Below are 14,752 nucleotides of genomic sequence, written 5' to 3'. Positions count from 1 at the left end.
TTTATTATCCATTCTTAAATATCCTATTTTATCTGATTGTACAGTTGATTACACTGTGCAGGCATCCATGAGGAAGACCTAGGAAAAAAAATACCAAAGTCATTTCAGCGACTTTCATAAACAAAATATACTTTTTTGGGGATAGTTGAAGGATATATTTGTGGCAGAGAAATGGAATTTGTTTGTTGGATTTCAATATATTCACCTTTCTTTGGAGTATTTAAGTAATCTAAAAGTGTAAGTAATGTATGTTTCATTATGAATGTTTGTCATGAAGATGTATTTAATAGTATTTGTTGTCTCAAGCACATTTCAGGCATTTGAGAAAGGGAATCTGTTGTCTTATGCTGACACACTTGTAATTATTAGTGGTGGAAATGAGAATTTGGGGTAAACTCTCATTGTTGGGAGTTAAGCAGAAATGGACCTTTTGGGAATGGAAATGCTTATAAGTTGTGGAGATTTAATTTTAAAATATTTTCCCCCAACACAGGAATCTCCCATTATTCTTAGAGATGGAAATGGTACTATCTACCCAATGGCTAAAGACTGCATGGGTGGGATACGAGACCCTGACTGGCTTGACCTTCCACCTATCAGTAGTCTTGGAATGGGTGTTCATTCCCTAACAAATCTTCCTGCTAACTCGACCATCAAAAAGAAAGCTGCCATTATTATTATGGCTGTTGAGGTAATAGTTTCTATTATATAAATATATTTTAATTTGTTTTTCTAAAATTATGCTTGAAGGGGCTTAGTGTTTAGATAGCAGCTTGTATTTTTTTTGCTATGGAAACCAATTTCAGCAGCAGATTTGCATAGAATTATCAAAGCAAAACCAAATTGATGTAGTAAAGTGGAAGACCCATCGGTGGTACATGACTTCTGTAGCAGGTTTTAATCAATGCAGTTTTTAAGCATAGCTTCTAAAGCTCTTGTCTTCATGTGTGTACTATCAATTTGAAACTTGTGTTTTATGAGTGCGGAGCTTTTCTGAGGGATCCAATTACTTTATTTTTCTTGTGAACACAGTACACTTTTAACATTTTTGTACCTTATATTTGGACCATAAATTAGAAACCTTTGAGAATCAAGCAAAGATTTTTTTCACTTGAATTGCATGTAGAGACCTGTACTCATCTGTGGTGCTGTATGAGTAGTTTTGCTGTGAATTTATCTATCATGCTTGTATATAAACCAATAATTGATTTGGTGATTTTTAATTGGATCTGCTGTGTGCTATGCTGCCACCAGGAGGTATTGTGTACCTGTTAGATTGATTTCACAATGGAGCACTTAACCACTGTGGAAAAGCAAATTACATATGTAGTGAGCCTCCCAGACCTTCAGCAGCTTCTTGTCATTCACTTCTCCTCATGTTTATCACTTCATTAAAACAAAATATATAAGAGCTAGTTAATGTAGACCCCTTATTTTTTCAGTCATACCACTTTTCCCAAGTTAGATGAAATTAAAAGTAATTTATCTCAAGAACCCAGCTGTGAAGCCAAAGGCATACTTTGGGGAGTTTGATAGCTTCTGCTGCTTAAGCCTGTCTTTTCTTTTCTTGTGCCTGACTGCATGCTGTTCTGAGTTTTTAGTAGTGCTGTAATTGAGATAATACATATTCTCAGCAGTTCCTGCACTGACTTTCAAGAACATCCTAGGTTTAGATCATTCTATGAATTTCAAACATGGAAAACTGGAAGTGCCTGCCAAATCTGTATGTCTACAGTTTTTGTACTTTGATTTAACTTACTTTATTCTTTTGAGTGCAGAAACAAACTCTAATGCAGCACATTCTGCGGTGTGACTATGAGGCTTGCCGACAATACCTGATGAATCTTGAACAAGCAGTTGTTTTGGATCAGAATCCACAAGTGCTGCAGACGTTCCTTGGCCATAGATGTGATGGAAACCGCAATATTCTGCACGCTTGTGTGTCTGTGTGCTTTCCAACCAGCAACAAAGAAACAAAAGAGGAAGAGGGTGAGCTCAACAGTGTCGTGAAAATAATTGCACAGTAAACTTTTATGTGTTTTCCAGAGCACTTGAAACAAAGCCTGCATTCTTCAGATATGAGTAACTTAAAATTTTGCACCTAAATTGTGTCCTAACCTGTCAAAGATGCTGAGGCAACACTTCTATTACTGTCATAAAGGTTTATAAGTATTCGGTAGCTGGGAGTACTGAAGTGCTTTTATTGATTGCAGAAGACAAACTTTTTGCATCCCCATATTCATTTTAAATGAAGACAAGTATTTTTCCCTTTTATATCACTAGTATCCCCATTATATCAGTAGTAAACATAATGAGAAACAATACTTGATATTTTTCAAGTGTTGTAGTGAACATTAACGACTCCAATTTTACTTGCAGTTGACATGTATTAAGAAATGTAAAAAAAAAAAAAAAGGCTTTTTGTTAATGTTAGTCACTGACACCATATAAAAATGTCTATTAAATCCCATTATGTAAAAAGTATGTTAACAGAACAACAAGGTTGCTAAGTCAAGCACTCAAAAAAAAATAAATTAGGAGATCCAGAATTAAGTTTACCCAGGTGCTGTACGTGGGTATGCATTGTGAAATGGTCTTTAATTACACCCTCATACTATTTTTTCCACAGGACTACCTCATTCAGTGCACAAGATGGACGGTGCTCACCGAATGGGTAGCTATTCAATATTTCTTTTTATCCTCATCATTCAGTGTGTGGCCCCATTCCTTACTTACGCACACCATACAAACCCTGCACTGAATAATGAATGAACTTTCTTGTGATTTTTGTATGGTGCTGTCATTGAATTTTAGTCATTTATAAACCTTATTTGTTCTTCACATCCCTATTTATAATGTGAAGCTAATGGTACAGATTCCTCATCTCTTGAAGGTGATTTAGCTTGAAGTTTTTCTGCGTTCAAAGCTGTTGACTTATTTTGAGGGTTCTGTTTGAGAAGTCTAGGGCCTAGTCCCATTTTTTTTGAGTAGGTGTTATTTCATAACACTTCATTCCAGAGCTGGATTTAACAGTGATCTTAGTTGTTCTGTGGATGTTATTTATCTCTGTGAATCAGGCACCTTTTCTGTGTCCAAAAATGAGTAAAAAATGTATCACTATCATCTATAAAAACTTGTTTAACAAAGTTCTCTGTGTTGGTAGATGTGACTGAAATAGGATCCAGTTCTCCATAGCGATGTCCAGTGGTGTTAAACACGAGACAGACCTTTCCCTTCTCCTTTCCAAGCTGTTACTGCCTTACTGCTTGCACCTTTCCAGTTTAGCAGCAAACAAGGCACAAACAGTTTGCTCATCGTACAACCCTTCATCTATGGTGTGTCGTCCATCCTGTGCACTGATTGAGGCAGGGGTCTTGTTGAGGAAAAACAAAACAAACAAAACAAACCCCACCACCACCAAAAAACTATCTGTGTAACTGAAGACTTTTACTATAAGCACACAAGGAAGCTGAAATAAGGATGCATGGGCAAACTTAATCTGACTTTTCCTAATTTGAGTGCTTGTCTTTGCAACCTTGACATTCTTTCAGTAACTTCATTTGGATGTAATTTAACTTTCTGAAATCTGAAAAGAGTGTGAACCTGATGGACTTTAACACCCCTCTGCCTCTCTCTTTCTCTTCACAAATGTTGTTTTAAAAAGGGATTCATGTCTTCATATTCAGATCACATTCACCTTCCACTGTACCTGCTAGAGTTTGATACTAGGACAATGTATTTTCTGTGTATCATCTGGAGGGCAGTGCTGACTAATGTTACTGTAAGTTACACAGCCATTTGCTGAACTGTAGAAGAAGATTGATTTAGGACTAAAGGCTTCAATTCCAGGCTCCAGGTGTGGGGTTCCTTAAGTTGCAGAAAATACTGCTCCTTCCCAGCTAGCGCCTGCCTGAGATATTCTTCCTTAACTGCCAGAAGGGGAATAGAAAAGGCAGGGATGAGCTTTTTTGTTCTCAGATCCTGTGCCTAGTTTCCCCATAGTTTCTGTAGTGTAAGATAAAGGAATTTCAGAAAGAGTGGACCTAGACCAGTAAGGCTGAGGGCAGGCTGCTCTGTTTTTTATCTCCTCAGTCTAGCCAGTGGAATGGATCTTACATGCAAAGAAGGTAGAATTGTTAAAGTAATCTGAAATTTAGTATAATAAATATTTAATGAAAACCTATAAACAGGTGAGTTTTTCTAGAAAACTATGGCAGATTTCATAAAACATCAAAGCATCTAATTACCCATAGAGGCAGGGCATTTGCAGTTGATGGATTTCCAAAAATGAGTGCTAAATCTTTAAGTGGAACAGCTAAAATTCAGTTAGTTTACTGCAGGACCATGGATAGGTGAAATCTCTCCGTTGAAGAGAATTTGCATTGCTTGAGGGATCACGCTTGAGAGCTGCTGTGTGATAAGGCCACAAGTACTGTGTGATGGGTCATGAACTAAGAAGTGGTTTCCAGAACTACTGTGTCTTGTAAAGGAGTACTGCACAAATGGCAGTTCACTAAAAACTACAGGTCAACGAGTATAGAACCGGGGGCACAAGGGTTAGGAGTGTGTCAAGCACTCAATAGCTGTCTGCTGTGAATAGTTAATGACTCTTCTCTGTAAGAAACCTGCACGTACTTGAGAATGAGCAAACCCCAAATCTTTTGCTACTCATCACTACCAGCAGTAGCAGATCTGAAGAATAAAGGTATTATGAAAGCTGACAAACACTCGCAAATTACCTTATTCTATCAATTCAAAATGTAGAGTATTAGTGGGTAATGGTCTTGTGAAAAAGAATTGGGATTATCTGGGTCTTAATACTGTCCGAGGAGAACAGAAGTGTGAAGGATGGTGAAGGTCAGTTTGAAAAGCCTTTAATTGGGAAGTGAGCAGTAGCTGTAGCAACTTTGAAACGTGTCCTGAAAGAACGATCATACTCACTTTGAAGAAAAAAAATACTTAGGAATGAAACTTTTCCTTCTATTTTTTTTTTTTTTAACAAAAAACTGTTGTTCAGTCTGAATTGAAAATAGCTCTTCTCCTGGCCTGTGTCACGCCGAATGTAGCTTCTCTTTCAATTCTTTCGGTATCTATTGCTAGAGTGATCCATAACTTGCTGTGCAGTGGCTGTTATCTTTGCCAGTAGCCTGAAGAAGCAGTGGGTGTTGTTGTATGCAAGCCTTGCACGGTTGACTTCTACTGCTCTGTATTTATTTTGCAGATAAATCTAAATTAGGCCTTTGGTTCAAGTGGCTGCTTCAAGTTGTGCTCGGTACAACTAGGCAATTTTTTGTGTTCTGCCCAGCACTTGGCACAGCTCAGTCCTGCTTATGACTAGGACTTTTATGTGCTGTGGTACTTAAGCTTTTAGATGGGAGAAGCAATGCTTATTTAGAACTTAAACCGATTGTGCTACCATATTACATTCTTACCACAGTTTTCTTAAGCATGCTCATAAGTAGAGCATGTATCTTACAGACCCACAACTCTGCATTGTTCTTCACAGCTGTAAATTGTGAAGTGTGTGGTGTTTTTGTTTTGTTCTGTTCTGGCTTTTATTTGATTGTCATTACTTTTGAAGCCTTTACTCAGCAAGTGTCTAGAGTCAGCAATGTGGTAGAGCCTTGTCTCTTCATGACACTGAAAGCTTGTTCTGGAACATGGTGTGCCTTAAGTTTCCTTCCTTTGCTTTCTTCCCTGTTAGACACCAAACCCAGTCAAAATTATGGTTAATACTTGTTCAAAATAAAAGATAACAATGAAAAATCCTACTCGAAACTACTGTTGCCCTCTAAATCTTAAATCAATAAATGCAGGGAATATTTTATAATTAGTGGCATTTCATGCCTTGTGTTCCTTCCTTATAATTTTCCCAAGTGAAATTTTGACGCTAACTTTTTTTCTGATTTTTATTTTTTTTTCAGAAGCAGAGCGCTCTGAAAGGAATACATTTGCTGAAAGGCTCTCTGCTGTGGAAGCTATTGCAAATGCAATCTCAGTTGTGTCAAGTAACGGCCCAGGAAGTCGGGCAGGATCATCAAGCAGCAGAAGGTAATGTTTTCTTGTTTTCTGTATGTTAATTTTGGTATTAGTTACCAATCTCTTTTAATTCTTTCTTTCAGTCTAGTTTAAGAATAGTTTCTATTGCTAGTGTGAAGTCAGATTTCACTTCTTCAAAGAGAAAAAGATGGAGCTCCAGTCGTGTACCCCCAACTCTCACAGCTGATGGTGGGATATTTCTAAATGGATTCTCTCTTCTAGGGTTGCGGCGTTAACTCCTCAGTAGTAAAGTGGAAATATTTCTCCTTGGGAGAAAAGGATAAGCTCTAGTGTTCTTCATAAAGGTGAATTAAATATCTTGGAAGGGAAGTACTCTAGTTGTGCCCAAGTTCTTTCTCTTACGAGAATTTCTGAGGAAGGTGGTCACTTGGGCAGATAAACAGAAAAATAGAATTTCCTAGTATGTCTGATTTCGCTGAAGTTCTTTCTGTTTCCATCATGTTAGCTGAGTGGTGATCGTGTCAAGAGAACCAAAAGGTATCTGTATTGAGTTCTAGTCAGTTCAGAGCACTCCTGATGAGGGCATGGGTTTGTTTTTTAACACAGTGCTATAGTCAGAGCATTTGATGTAAAATGTTTTTATCCTTCCCAAGCTGCAGTCCTCATCATTGTGATCATTTTGATATGGGAGGTGAGGACTGAAGGTTCCCTCTCATGTTCTACAGAAGACTTGGCTATATAAAAGGAAGTGCATTTAAAAACGAAAATGTACCTCTTCGTATCACACTGAATTCTTTGGCTATACATTATTCCTATCACTTTTTCCTCTTCTAAGATGATATGGAATTTCTTAAAATTATTTATTGACTATCATCAGTAAAACAGCACTTTCATGTTACAAAATTTTAAATTAAAACTTACCTCTAAAATAATCTTAAGCCCTTTTTTAATTCCTTCATGAACTTTTTTTTTTTTTGAAGTTAGATTTAAAAAGACAGCATCAACAGAAGCAAATGCCAGGGTCTTGGCAACAAGCTTGGGGTAAAAGGAATTTCAGATAGTGGTGATAATGCCTGTCACCTGCTCTACCCTGCAACAGGCAGTGCTGAGGAGGAAAAAGTAGATGTGTTCTTGGCTCAAACCCATCTCGATTAGTCGATGACTGCCTCTTCTTCCATGGCTGGTATATCCTGTTATAACAAAATGGAATACAGGAATGAAAAATACCTCTTTGCTCCTTCTACACAATGATGAAGAAAAATGTAAACAAGAAGTTTGGTTTTGTTTTTCAGTTTGAAAGTCAGCTTTAAGATGTCCTAATTATACATGAAAATAAGTTTGTATTTTTACCTTTTTATTTTGTTTATTTTTATTCAGTTTGAGATTAAGGGAAATGATGAGAAGATCCTTGAGAGCTGCTGGGTTGGGCAGACACGAAGCTGGTGCTTCATCCAGTGATCACCAGGACCCAGTTTCTCCACCAATAGCTCCTCCCAGCTGGGTTCCCGATCCTCCTGCAATGGATCCGGGTAAGTCTACTGTTGTATCAAATTAGACTGTAATATAAGAGGAGACTTAATGAAGAAACCAGTGACTTTTAAGGTAAATCGCTTAGACTTGACTGTGAGACTGAAACATTTAATGTCACTGAGATAGCAAAGTGTGCTTTAAGAGTTCACTGAAGGCTTAAAAGCTCTTTTTTTAATCCCGTGTGTGCCTGTCTTATGCTGGTGTCAGACTTCCGTGAAGTATGCTTTATAATGTTGCTTCCATGGATGCTAGTCTAGGAATGTTTCCGTTTGTAGGAAAGAGTACCCATTAAACAGAGAAAGCTTGCAGTGTGTTAGACGCTGCAGAAAGAGCATGTTGTTAGGGATGTCTTTATATATTGATATACATCCTGCTGTTCTGTTTACTGAAAGATGGTGACATTGATTTTATCCTGGCCCCCGCTGTGGGATCTCTTACCACAGCAGCGACTGGCACCGGCCAAGGACCGAGCACCTCCACGATACCAGGTGAGGACCCGCTGCTTATCTGATAATGCTTTAGAAGCAAAATGATCTGAAAAGACATCTTTGTTTGCGCAGACTTTCTACATATGCAAACACTTCTAACCAAATGAAGATTGGATCGAAGCAGAATTTCATGAGGGCGCAGAGTACCTGAAGTTTTACATAAAATAGTTTTTACCTGAGGAATGAGAAGCATAAAAATTTGGTGATCAGTATGAAATTGATCTTACTGCCTGTATTTCGGAATGTAATTTGGAACTGCAATTTACAGTATTTCAGTGAAATGTTGCAGCAGCTAACAAACTGCTGAGTAGTCCTACTGATGAATCACTGAAGTGAAACATTGAATTATTTGTTTTTAATAGGGAGTCATTTTTTTGAGGGAAAACAGTTTCTCTGCATTTTCATTTTCTCATTATAGGGCCTTCTACTGAACCATCTGTAGTGGAATCAAAAGATCGGAAGGCAAATGCTCATTTCATACTGAAATTGCTGTGTGATAGTGTTGTTTTACAACCTTATCTTCGAGAATTGCTGTCAGCCAAGTAAGTTTTCAAATCAATTTTCATTATTCTTTTTAATGTTACATAATGCAATTTATTGTATAGAAACCTTTTTAAAAAGTTTAATTTAGAGTCACATCAGCTAAGATGGAGAATGTTAGAAAGTTGGCAGCTTTTGTATCATGTACAGAAGTAAAATGAGTAAAAGTGCTTAATCACTCCCTGGTATTTCAGTTTGCACAAGGTTAGCAGTGTTAAGTTTTTGTATGCTTCCTACCTCTCCTGTTGAAAAAAATAAACATAAAGGGTCAGTGTTTTGACTTTTCTTTTTTTTCCCCACTAGGGATGCAAGAGGCATGACACCATTTATGTCAGCAGTCAGTGGCCGGGCGTATCCTGCTGCAATTACAATTCTAGAAACTGCACAAAAAATTGCTAAAGGTACATCAGTTTCACTAATTATTAGTGTATTGTTTTTTCAAAAATTTGGCATTAGCATACGTTCAGATTCATTACATTCATCGCATAGAATGAATCACATATTCATTCTTTGTATGCAGTAGTACGTGGGTTTGAGCAACAGGTGTTGGTGCTACACATGTCTTTACAAGATAGTAAAGTATACTGCTGCACGTTTTGGAAATCTGTTATGGAGTGTCACCCTTATTTGTAGTGTATGTATTACGAAAGATTTCTGTGAATATTACTGCTTTTGTGCTTTACAATCCTTAGTGATTTAAGGTTCCACTTTCCAGTGGTACACAGGTATCACATTGAACTTCTGTATTTGAACTGGAGGGAAAAAGATCAGTAGGCCAAACTAGATGATGTTACTAAAGTGACTTTTATGCAAACATATACTTGATGACTCTTTCAACGTTGGTGATTCATCGAATTGATTAGAATGCAAGTGAATTTAAAACTGGAGGAAGATTGTTCAAGGTTATTTTTTGGTCAGGAGCTGGCAGCAGCTTCTGGAACAATTACCTGTGATGTGACATACAAGGTTTTCAAAAAAAAAAAAAAAAAGTGAAGAATTCATTGAAACTTACTCTGTGATTCTTCTGTCAAGTATGGATTTTGTTGGTTGTTTCTGTGTTTTTTTTTTTTCTTTTTAAACACTGACATTCTTTTCTTCTAGCTGAAGCAACTTCAAGTGAAAAAGAAGATGATGTGTTTATGGGAATGGTTTGTCCTTCTGGTACAAATCCGGATGACTCTCCCTTGTATGTTTTATGTTGTAATGATACATGCAGCTTTACCTGGACTGGTGCAGAACATATTAACCAAGTAAGGCTTTTTTCCTTTTTAAGTAATATTTTTCAATCATGTATTATGTTAGTCTAGTGATCCAATTTTTGAGTAATTGAAGTAGTTTTTAATTTTTGTAACTTGTCTAATTTTGTCACTGCTCCTTACTCTTAAGGCAGGCAGTGTTGGTCAGAATATTGCTGTTAATGGGTGTGGTTTTCACCTCACTAACTTTGGCAAAAATTTTGATGGAAATAACTCTTAGAAAACGGCGAATATTAAAATTAGCAACAGTTTCACTTTCTAGAATCGACTGACTTCTAAGTGAAGGCATCAGTTTTAAAAAGTGCAATTTTAACACAATGCTCTGAGATAAAAAGTACATAAAGGAAAACCTCTGTATAATACTCTTAACTTTTTTAGGATATATTTGAATGCCGAACATGTGGCCTGTTAGAATCTCTTTGTTGTTGCACAGAATGTGCAAGGGTCTGTCACAAAGGACATGACTGCAAGTAAGTATTGTGTTCTGTTTCTTATAATCAAATCAGTCTTGTAGCTTTGTTTCTTTACCGGTGATTGGTTTTGGTTGTTCTTTTTTTTCCCTTGATTAAAATCTTCAGATATTAGAGAACAGAAGATAAGTAATATATTTTAAATATATTTTTCTTCTGCTCTGTAAGGTTTATTTTATGGATCTGAATTGAAAGAATAACATGTAGCCATCTCATAATTTTCACTTCATAGAATTCAGAGTAACTGAGTAAGTCTAACACCCTTAAGTGTGTAATAATCTGAGAAGAATATGCTTCATTTTGGGCACCTCCAAAAGTTTTCTGAAGCCCTTGATTGCCAATGACGGATCATTCTTGTAAACTTTCATAAAGAAGTGTAGTATATTCATCTCTTAGATCAACTGTAATAAAGGGAGAATTGAGCTAGCAGTCAAATGAACAGTCAAGATGTCTCTGATCAACCTGGCCAAAGTTTTGAAGCTGCAGAAGTTTTGTACCACTGTTACAGCATGTAAATGTTACTGCATTAACATCCTTGCTATAGTAAGCTAACAAATACAATTATAAAGATATTCTCAGCATTTTGACCATTATTGAGCTTTAACTGCATGTAGAAAGGAACTTTAACTTAACTTTGGCTGGAGGATATTTTGGGGAAGAATATACTTTCTTGGACGAGCTTTAAGGCACTATGAAAAGCTCTACAGTGAAACTGCCCTCGTGAAGTGAGTGTAGGAAACAAGAATGGCAAATGTCAAGTGTAGTGTTGTAAAAATGCATTTCTCTTTTAAGCTACATCTTGGTGTCCTGCTAATATAATTAACAAAATTCTAGCAGGAATCATAATGTCTACAATAATGCCTACAGCTTGCGTAGAAAATACTTGCTGTGTTAATGAACAGTGTTTGCAGCTCACTTTTTCTCTTTCTTATAGGCTGAAACGAACATCCCCCACAGCTTACTGTGATTGCTGGGAGAAGTGCAAGTGTAAAACACTAATTGCAGGACAGAAGTCTGCTCGCCTTGATCTCCTTTACCGCCTGCTTACCACCACAAATCTTGTTACTATGCCAAATAGCAGGTAGGTTCATATGTGCAGTGACTAGAGCAGAATAATCTTTATTGCTTAAAATATGTGGTGTACAGTATCTCCACTAATCAATTTTTCATTACAGGGGAGAACATCTCCTCCTATTTTTAGTACAGACAGTTGCCAGGCAAACTGTGGAACACTGCCAATACAGACCACCTAGAATTAGGGAAGATCGTAATCGTAAAACTGCAAATCCTGAAGGTAAGAGCCCTTTCACTGAAATAGATGGTATTTTATAATAAATGACAAAATTTCAATACCTCTTCCTCATATTGCTTTTTTTTTGCTCTTTAGATTCTGATATGCCTGATCACGATTTAGAACCTCCTCGATTTGCTCAGCTTGCTTTGGAACGTGTTCTGCAAGACTGGAATGCACTGAAGTCTATGATCATGTTCGGCTCCCAGGAAAATAAAGACCCGTGTGTATCTACAAATAGTCGACAATGTAAAGTTTGATTTGATGTTTGAGACCTGCTGACTTACATAAAATTTAATTTCTTTTTGTTTTTTTTTCTAAGTCTTAGTGCAAGCAGCAGGATAGGCCATCTCTTGCCTGAAGAACAAGTTTACCTTAATCAGCAAAGTGGAACTATTCGCTTGGACTGTTTTACGCATTGCCTTATTGTCAAGTGTACAGCAGACATCTTGGTAAGCACACTTAGCCACGTTTTACATTGACTTCTGAATAGTCATAGAATGGTATGGCTTGGCAGGGAACCTTGAAGATCATCTAGTCTATTCCCCTGCTATGCAGAGGCGTCTTTCACTAGATAACGTTACTCAAAGACCTGTCCAACTTTGAACGCTTCCAGGGATGGGGCATCTGCAGCATCCCTGGGCATCCTGTTCCAGTGTCTTAACACCTTCATTCTGAAAAATTTCTTTGCTATATCCTATCTAAATATACCTTCTTTCAGCTTAAAACTGTTGCTCATCATCCTGTCACATGCCCTGGTAAAAAAAAAAAAGTCTTTTTCCATCTTTCTTACAAACTCTCTGTGATATAATGGGATATTCTAGTGTATTTGGGGTGATACACTGTGAGCCTAATTTGAGAATAACTTCAAATTAACTGTTTTTTTTTTTCTGAAGTTACACTGTTATGACTGTGCTCTGTTTTTTTTTGAATCTTAATTTGGCTTGTTTCATGCTTCTGAATTATACGCTATTATTGGGTTGTAATAATTTGTTTCTGTAGCTTTTAGATACTTTACTGGGTACTCTGGTAAAAGAACTACAAAACAAGTATACACCAGGACGTAGAGAAGAAGCGATTGCTGTTACAATGAGATTCCTGCGTTCTGTGGCAAGAGTGTTTGTCATTCTTAGCGTGGAAATGGCTTCCTCCAAAAAGAAAAAGTAAGTGTGGAAGATAGGAGGGGATTGTTTTGGTTGTTTGCTTTTCTGTTAATTCTCTCAATAAATGAGTTGATACTCATCAGTAATAGGCAGAAACATATGAACTAAGGTGCAGTCTGTCGGCAGTGTTGTATTGAAATGTATGTGCCTCAAGATTGCACAATAGCTGCTGGTATTGTGTGTAGCTTGTGAAGTTTTAATTTCTTAAGATAGACGCTGAACTTCTCTGAGGGTTTTGGGAAGTAGGTTTTTTATTATGTTAGTCAAAAATTCAATCTTTATCTGTTATTTGTAGATTTAGATATTCAGCCTTAGTCTCTCAAGTTACTGAATGTTTTTAACTGACTTCAGTAATTCCTCGTATTGCTGCTATATACACATCTATGTACATACTAAAGATATGATTGTTTGAAAAATGTTATATTCGTATTGAAGATGTACTTACCTTTATTTTTCCTTATCTTTTCCCTAGCAATTTTATTCCACAGCCAATTGGAAAATGTAAACGTGTATTCCAGGCATTATTGCCCTATGCTGTCGAAGAGTTGTGCAATGTAGCAGAATCCTTAATTATTCCAGTCAGGATGGGAATTGCACGTCCTACAGCACCCTTTACTCTTGCTAGCACCAGCATAGATGCCATGCAGGGAAGTGAAGAACTATTTTCTGTGGAGCCTCTACCGCCAAGACCATCATCTGACCAGTCTAGCAGGTAAAAGCTCACTATTTATTCTTTTCAAAGTCTGTTAAAGATGGGTTTTGTTCTTTGTTTATGTTGTTGTTTTGATTTGTGTTTATTAACCTTTCATTAGGAGAAAAAGCTGCTTATTCTGGGCAAGTATTTTGGAAATACTTTCCTACTGACAGATTTCTTACCTAATTTAGGTTGATAGTGATGTCCAGAGGTCATCGCCCTGTCCCCTTCTCCCTGTATCCCCATGTCCTTATAGATCCCCATTCAAGTTTTTGTCAGGTCCCTCAGGCCATTGCCCATTTCGATGCAAAATCCCTCCAAGCATTTAGATTCCACAATGTTTTGGTGTAACCTTTTTTGGATTGGTGACCACCCTCACTGTGAAATCTTTTTTAAAATGTCTTTTATTTCCCTCTTCCTTTTTCTTTATTCTAGAATAACATGAATTTCTTGTTCTCACTCACATCCGTTTCTTCTTGCCTTCTACTCTATGCTATACCTCTGAGAAATAGCAAAATTTTTTTTTTTGCTAGCTTGCAATTGAATGTAAGTGATCTACTGACTTTGGAAGTATTTACACATGAAGCACGGAGTTACTCTTTCAAGTTTTGAAGGCCTTTACAGGTTTTCGGTGGTCTAGTTGCACTGATTTACCACTTCATTTGAGCTCTGGTATCAGTGAGTTATTCTGCCTACTACCCACCCATCTAGGAAAAAGAAGCTGATCTTAGTTTCATGATAAACTTGCAAGTCTTTCTTCAGTCTGTTTTTTTTTCAGTCTAGGCACTTCAGGCTTTTGAAAGGTTTCCTTTTAAAAAGGATCTGAACTGATGCTTTTTTTTCCTTTCTTTATTAATGCTTTTTTCTTATAACCTCTTTTTTCCCTTTTAAGTTCTAGTCAATCTCAGTCATCGTACATCATAAGGAATCCTCAGCAAAGACGAATCAGCCAGTCACAGCCAGTTCGTGGCAGGGATGAAGAACAAGATGATATTGTTTCAGCAGATGTGGAAGAGGTCAGTTTTCTTTTTCTCCCTTTCTTTCTTCCCCTCAGTGTGGGAGCTAATGCATTAGCACATGCTTTAATTTCAAAGCCAAAAACTCATGCGTCAAGGTCTCTAGCTTTCAGAAGATACTCAACTACCCCTTACAGCACAGTAATACTTCATGGAGTCCATAATTCCACAAGCATTTTGTTTTCACAGAGCTCTGAATGCAAAACTATGTTGTTTCCAACAGCGTTTAGTTACTTGAGAGTATACAAAGTGTGTACAAAGCATTTGAATAACAGTATGACTTAACATACAATAAATACATCTG

The 14,752-nt window shown here is 37.1% G+C and overlaps 1 protein-coding gene across 8 annotated transcripts in view; it reads left to right on the top strand.

Moving 5' to 3' along the window:
* The window catches only part of UBR5 (ubiquitin protein ligase E3 component n-recognin 5), an 81,798-nt gene that overhangs the window by 46,509 nt on the left and 20,537 nt on the right, over nucleotides 1-14,752 (top strand). For 4 of the 8 annotated variants that reach the window (XM_084282453.1, XM_084282449.1, XM_084282448.1 and 1 more), the window contains 17 exons: nucleotides 494-691; nucleotides 1,779-1,989; nucleotides 2,630-2,674; nucleotides 5,925-6,051; nucleotides 7,378-7,529; nucleotides 7,923-8,018; nucleotides 8,437-8,560; nucleotides 8,862-8,959; nucleotides 9,660-9,808; nucleotides 10,193-10,284; nucleotides 11,219-11,365; nucleotides 11,460-11,578; nucleotides 11,672-11,798; nucleotides 11,898-12,027; nucleotides 12,578-12,738; nucleotides 13,211-13,450; nucleotides 14,325-14,448. In XM_084282453.1, the coding sequence (XP_084138579.1) occupies nucleotides 494-691; nucleotides 1,779-1,989; nucleotides 2,630-2,674; nucleotides 5,925-6,051; nucleotides 7,378-7,529; nucleotides 7,923-8,018; nucleotides 8,437-8,560; nucleotides 8,862-8,959; nucleotides 9,660-9,808; nucleotides 10,193-10,284; nucleotides 11,219-11,365; nucleotides 11,460-11,578; nucleotides 11,672-11,798; nucleotides 11,898-12,027; nucleotides 12,578-12,738; nucleotides 13,211-13,450; nucleotides 14,325-14,448 (2,340 nt within the window). The remainder of the gene's footprint in view (nucleotides 1-493; nucleotides 692-1,778; nucleotides 1,990-2,629; nucleotides 2,675-5,924; nucleotides 6,052-7,377; nucleotides 7,530-7,922; nucleotides 8,019-8,436; nucleotides 8,561-8,861; nucleotides 8,960-9,659; nucleotides 9,809-10,192; nucleotides 10,285-11,218; nucleotides 11,366-11,459; nucleotides 11,579-11,671; nucleotides 11,799-11,897; nucleotides 12,028-12,577; nucleotides 12,739-13,210; nucleotides 13,451-14,324; nucleotides 14,449-14,752) is intronic. The other 4 variants (XM_084282452.1, XM_084282450.1, XM_084282451.1 and 1 more) reach the window with 3 other exon arrangements.

The sequence above is a fragment of the Netta rufina genome (assembly GCF_964035555.1).
Source record: "Netta rufina genome assembly, chromosome: 2".
NCBI classification, from domain to species: Eukaryota; Metazoa; Chordata; class Aves; order Anseriformes; family Anatidae; genus Netta; species Netta rufina.
Note: the sequence above shows the minus strand (reverse complement) of the source record. Positions and strands in the feature narration are given on the sequence as shown.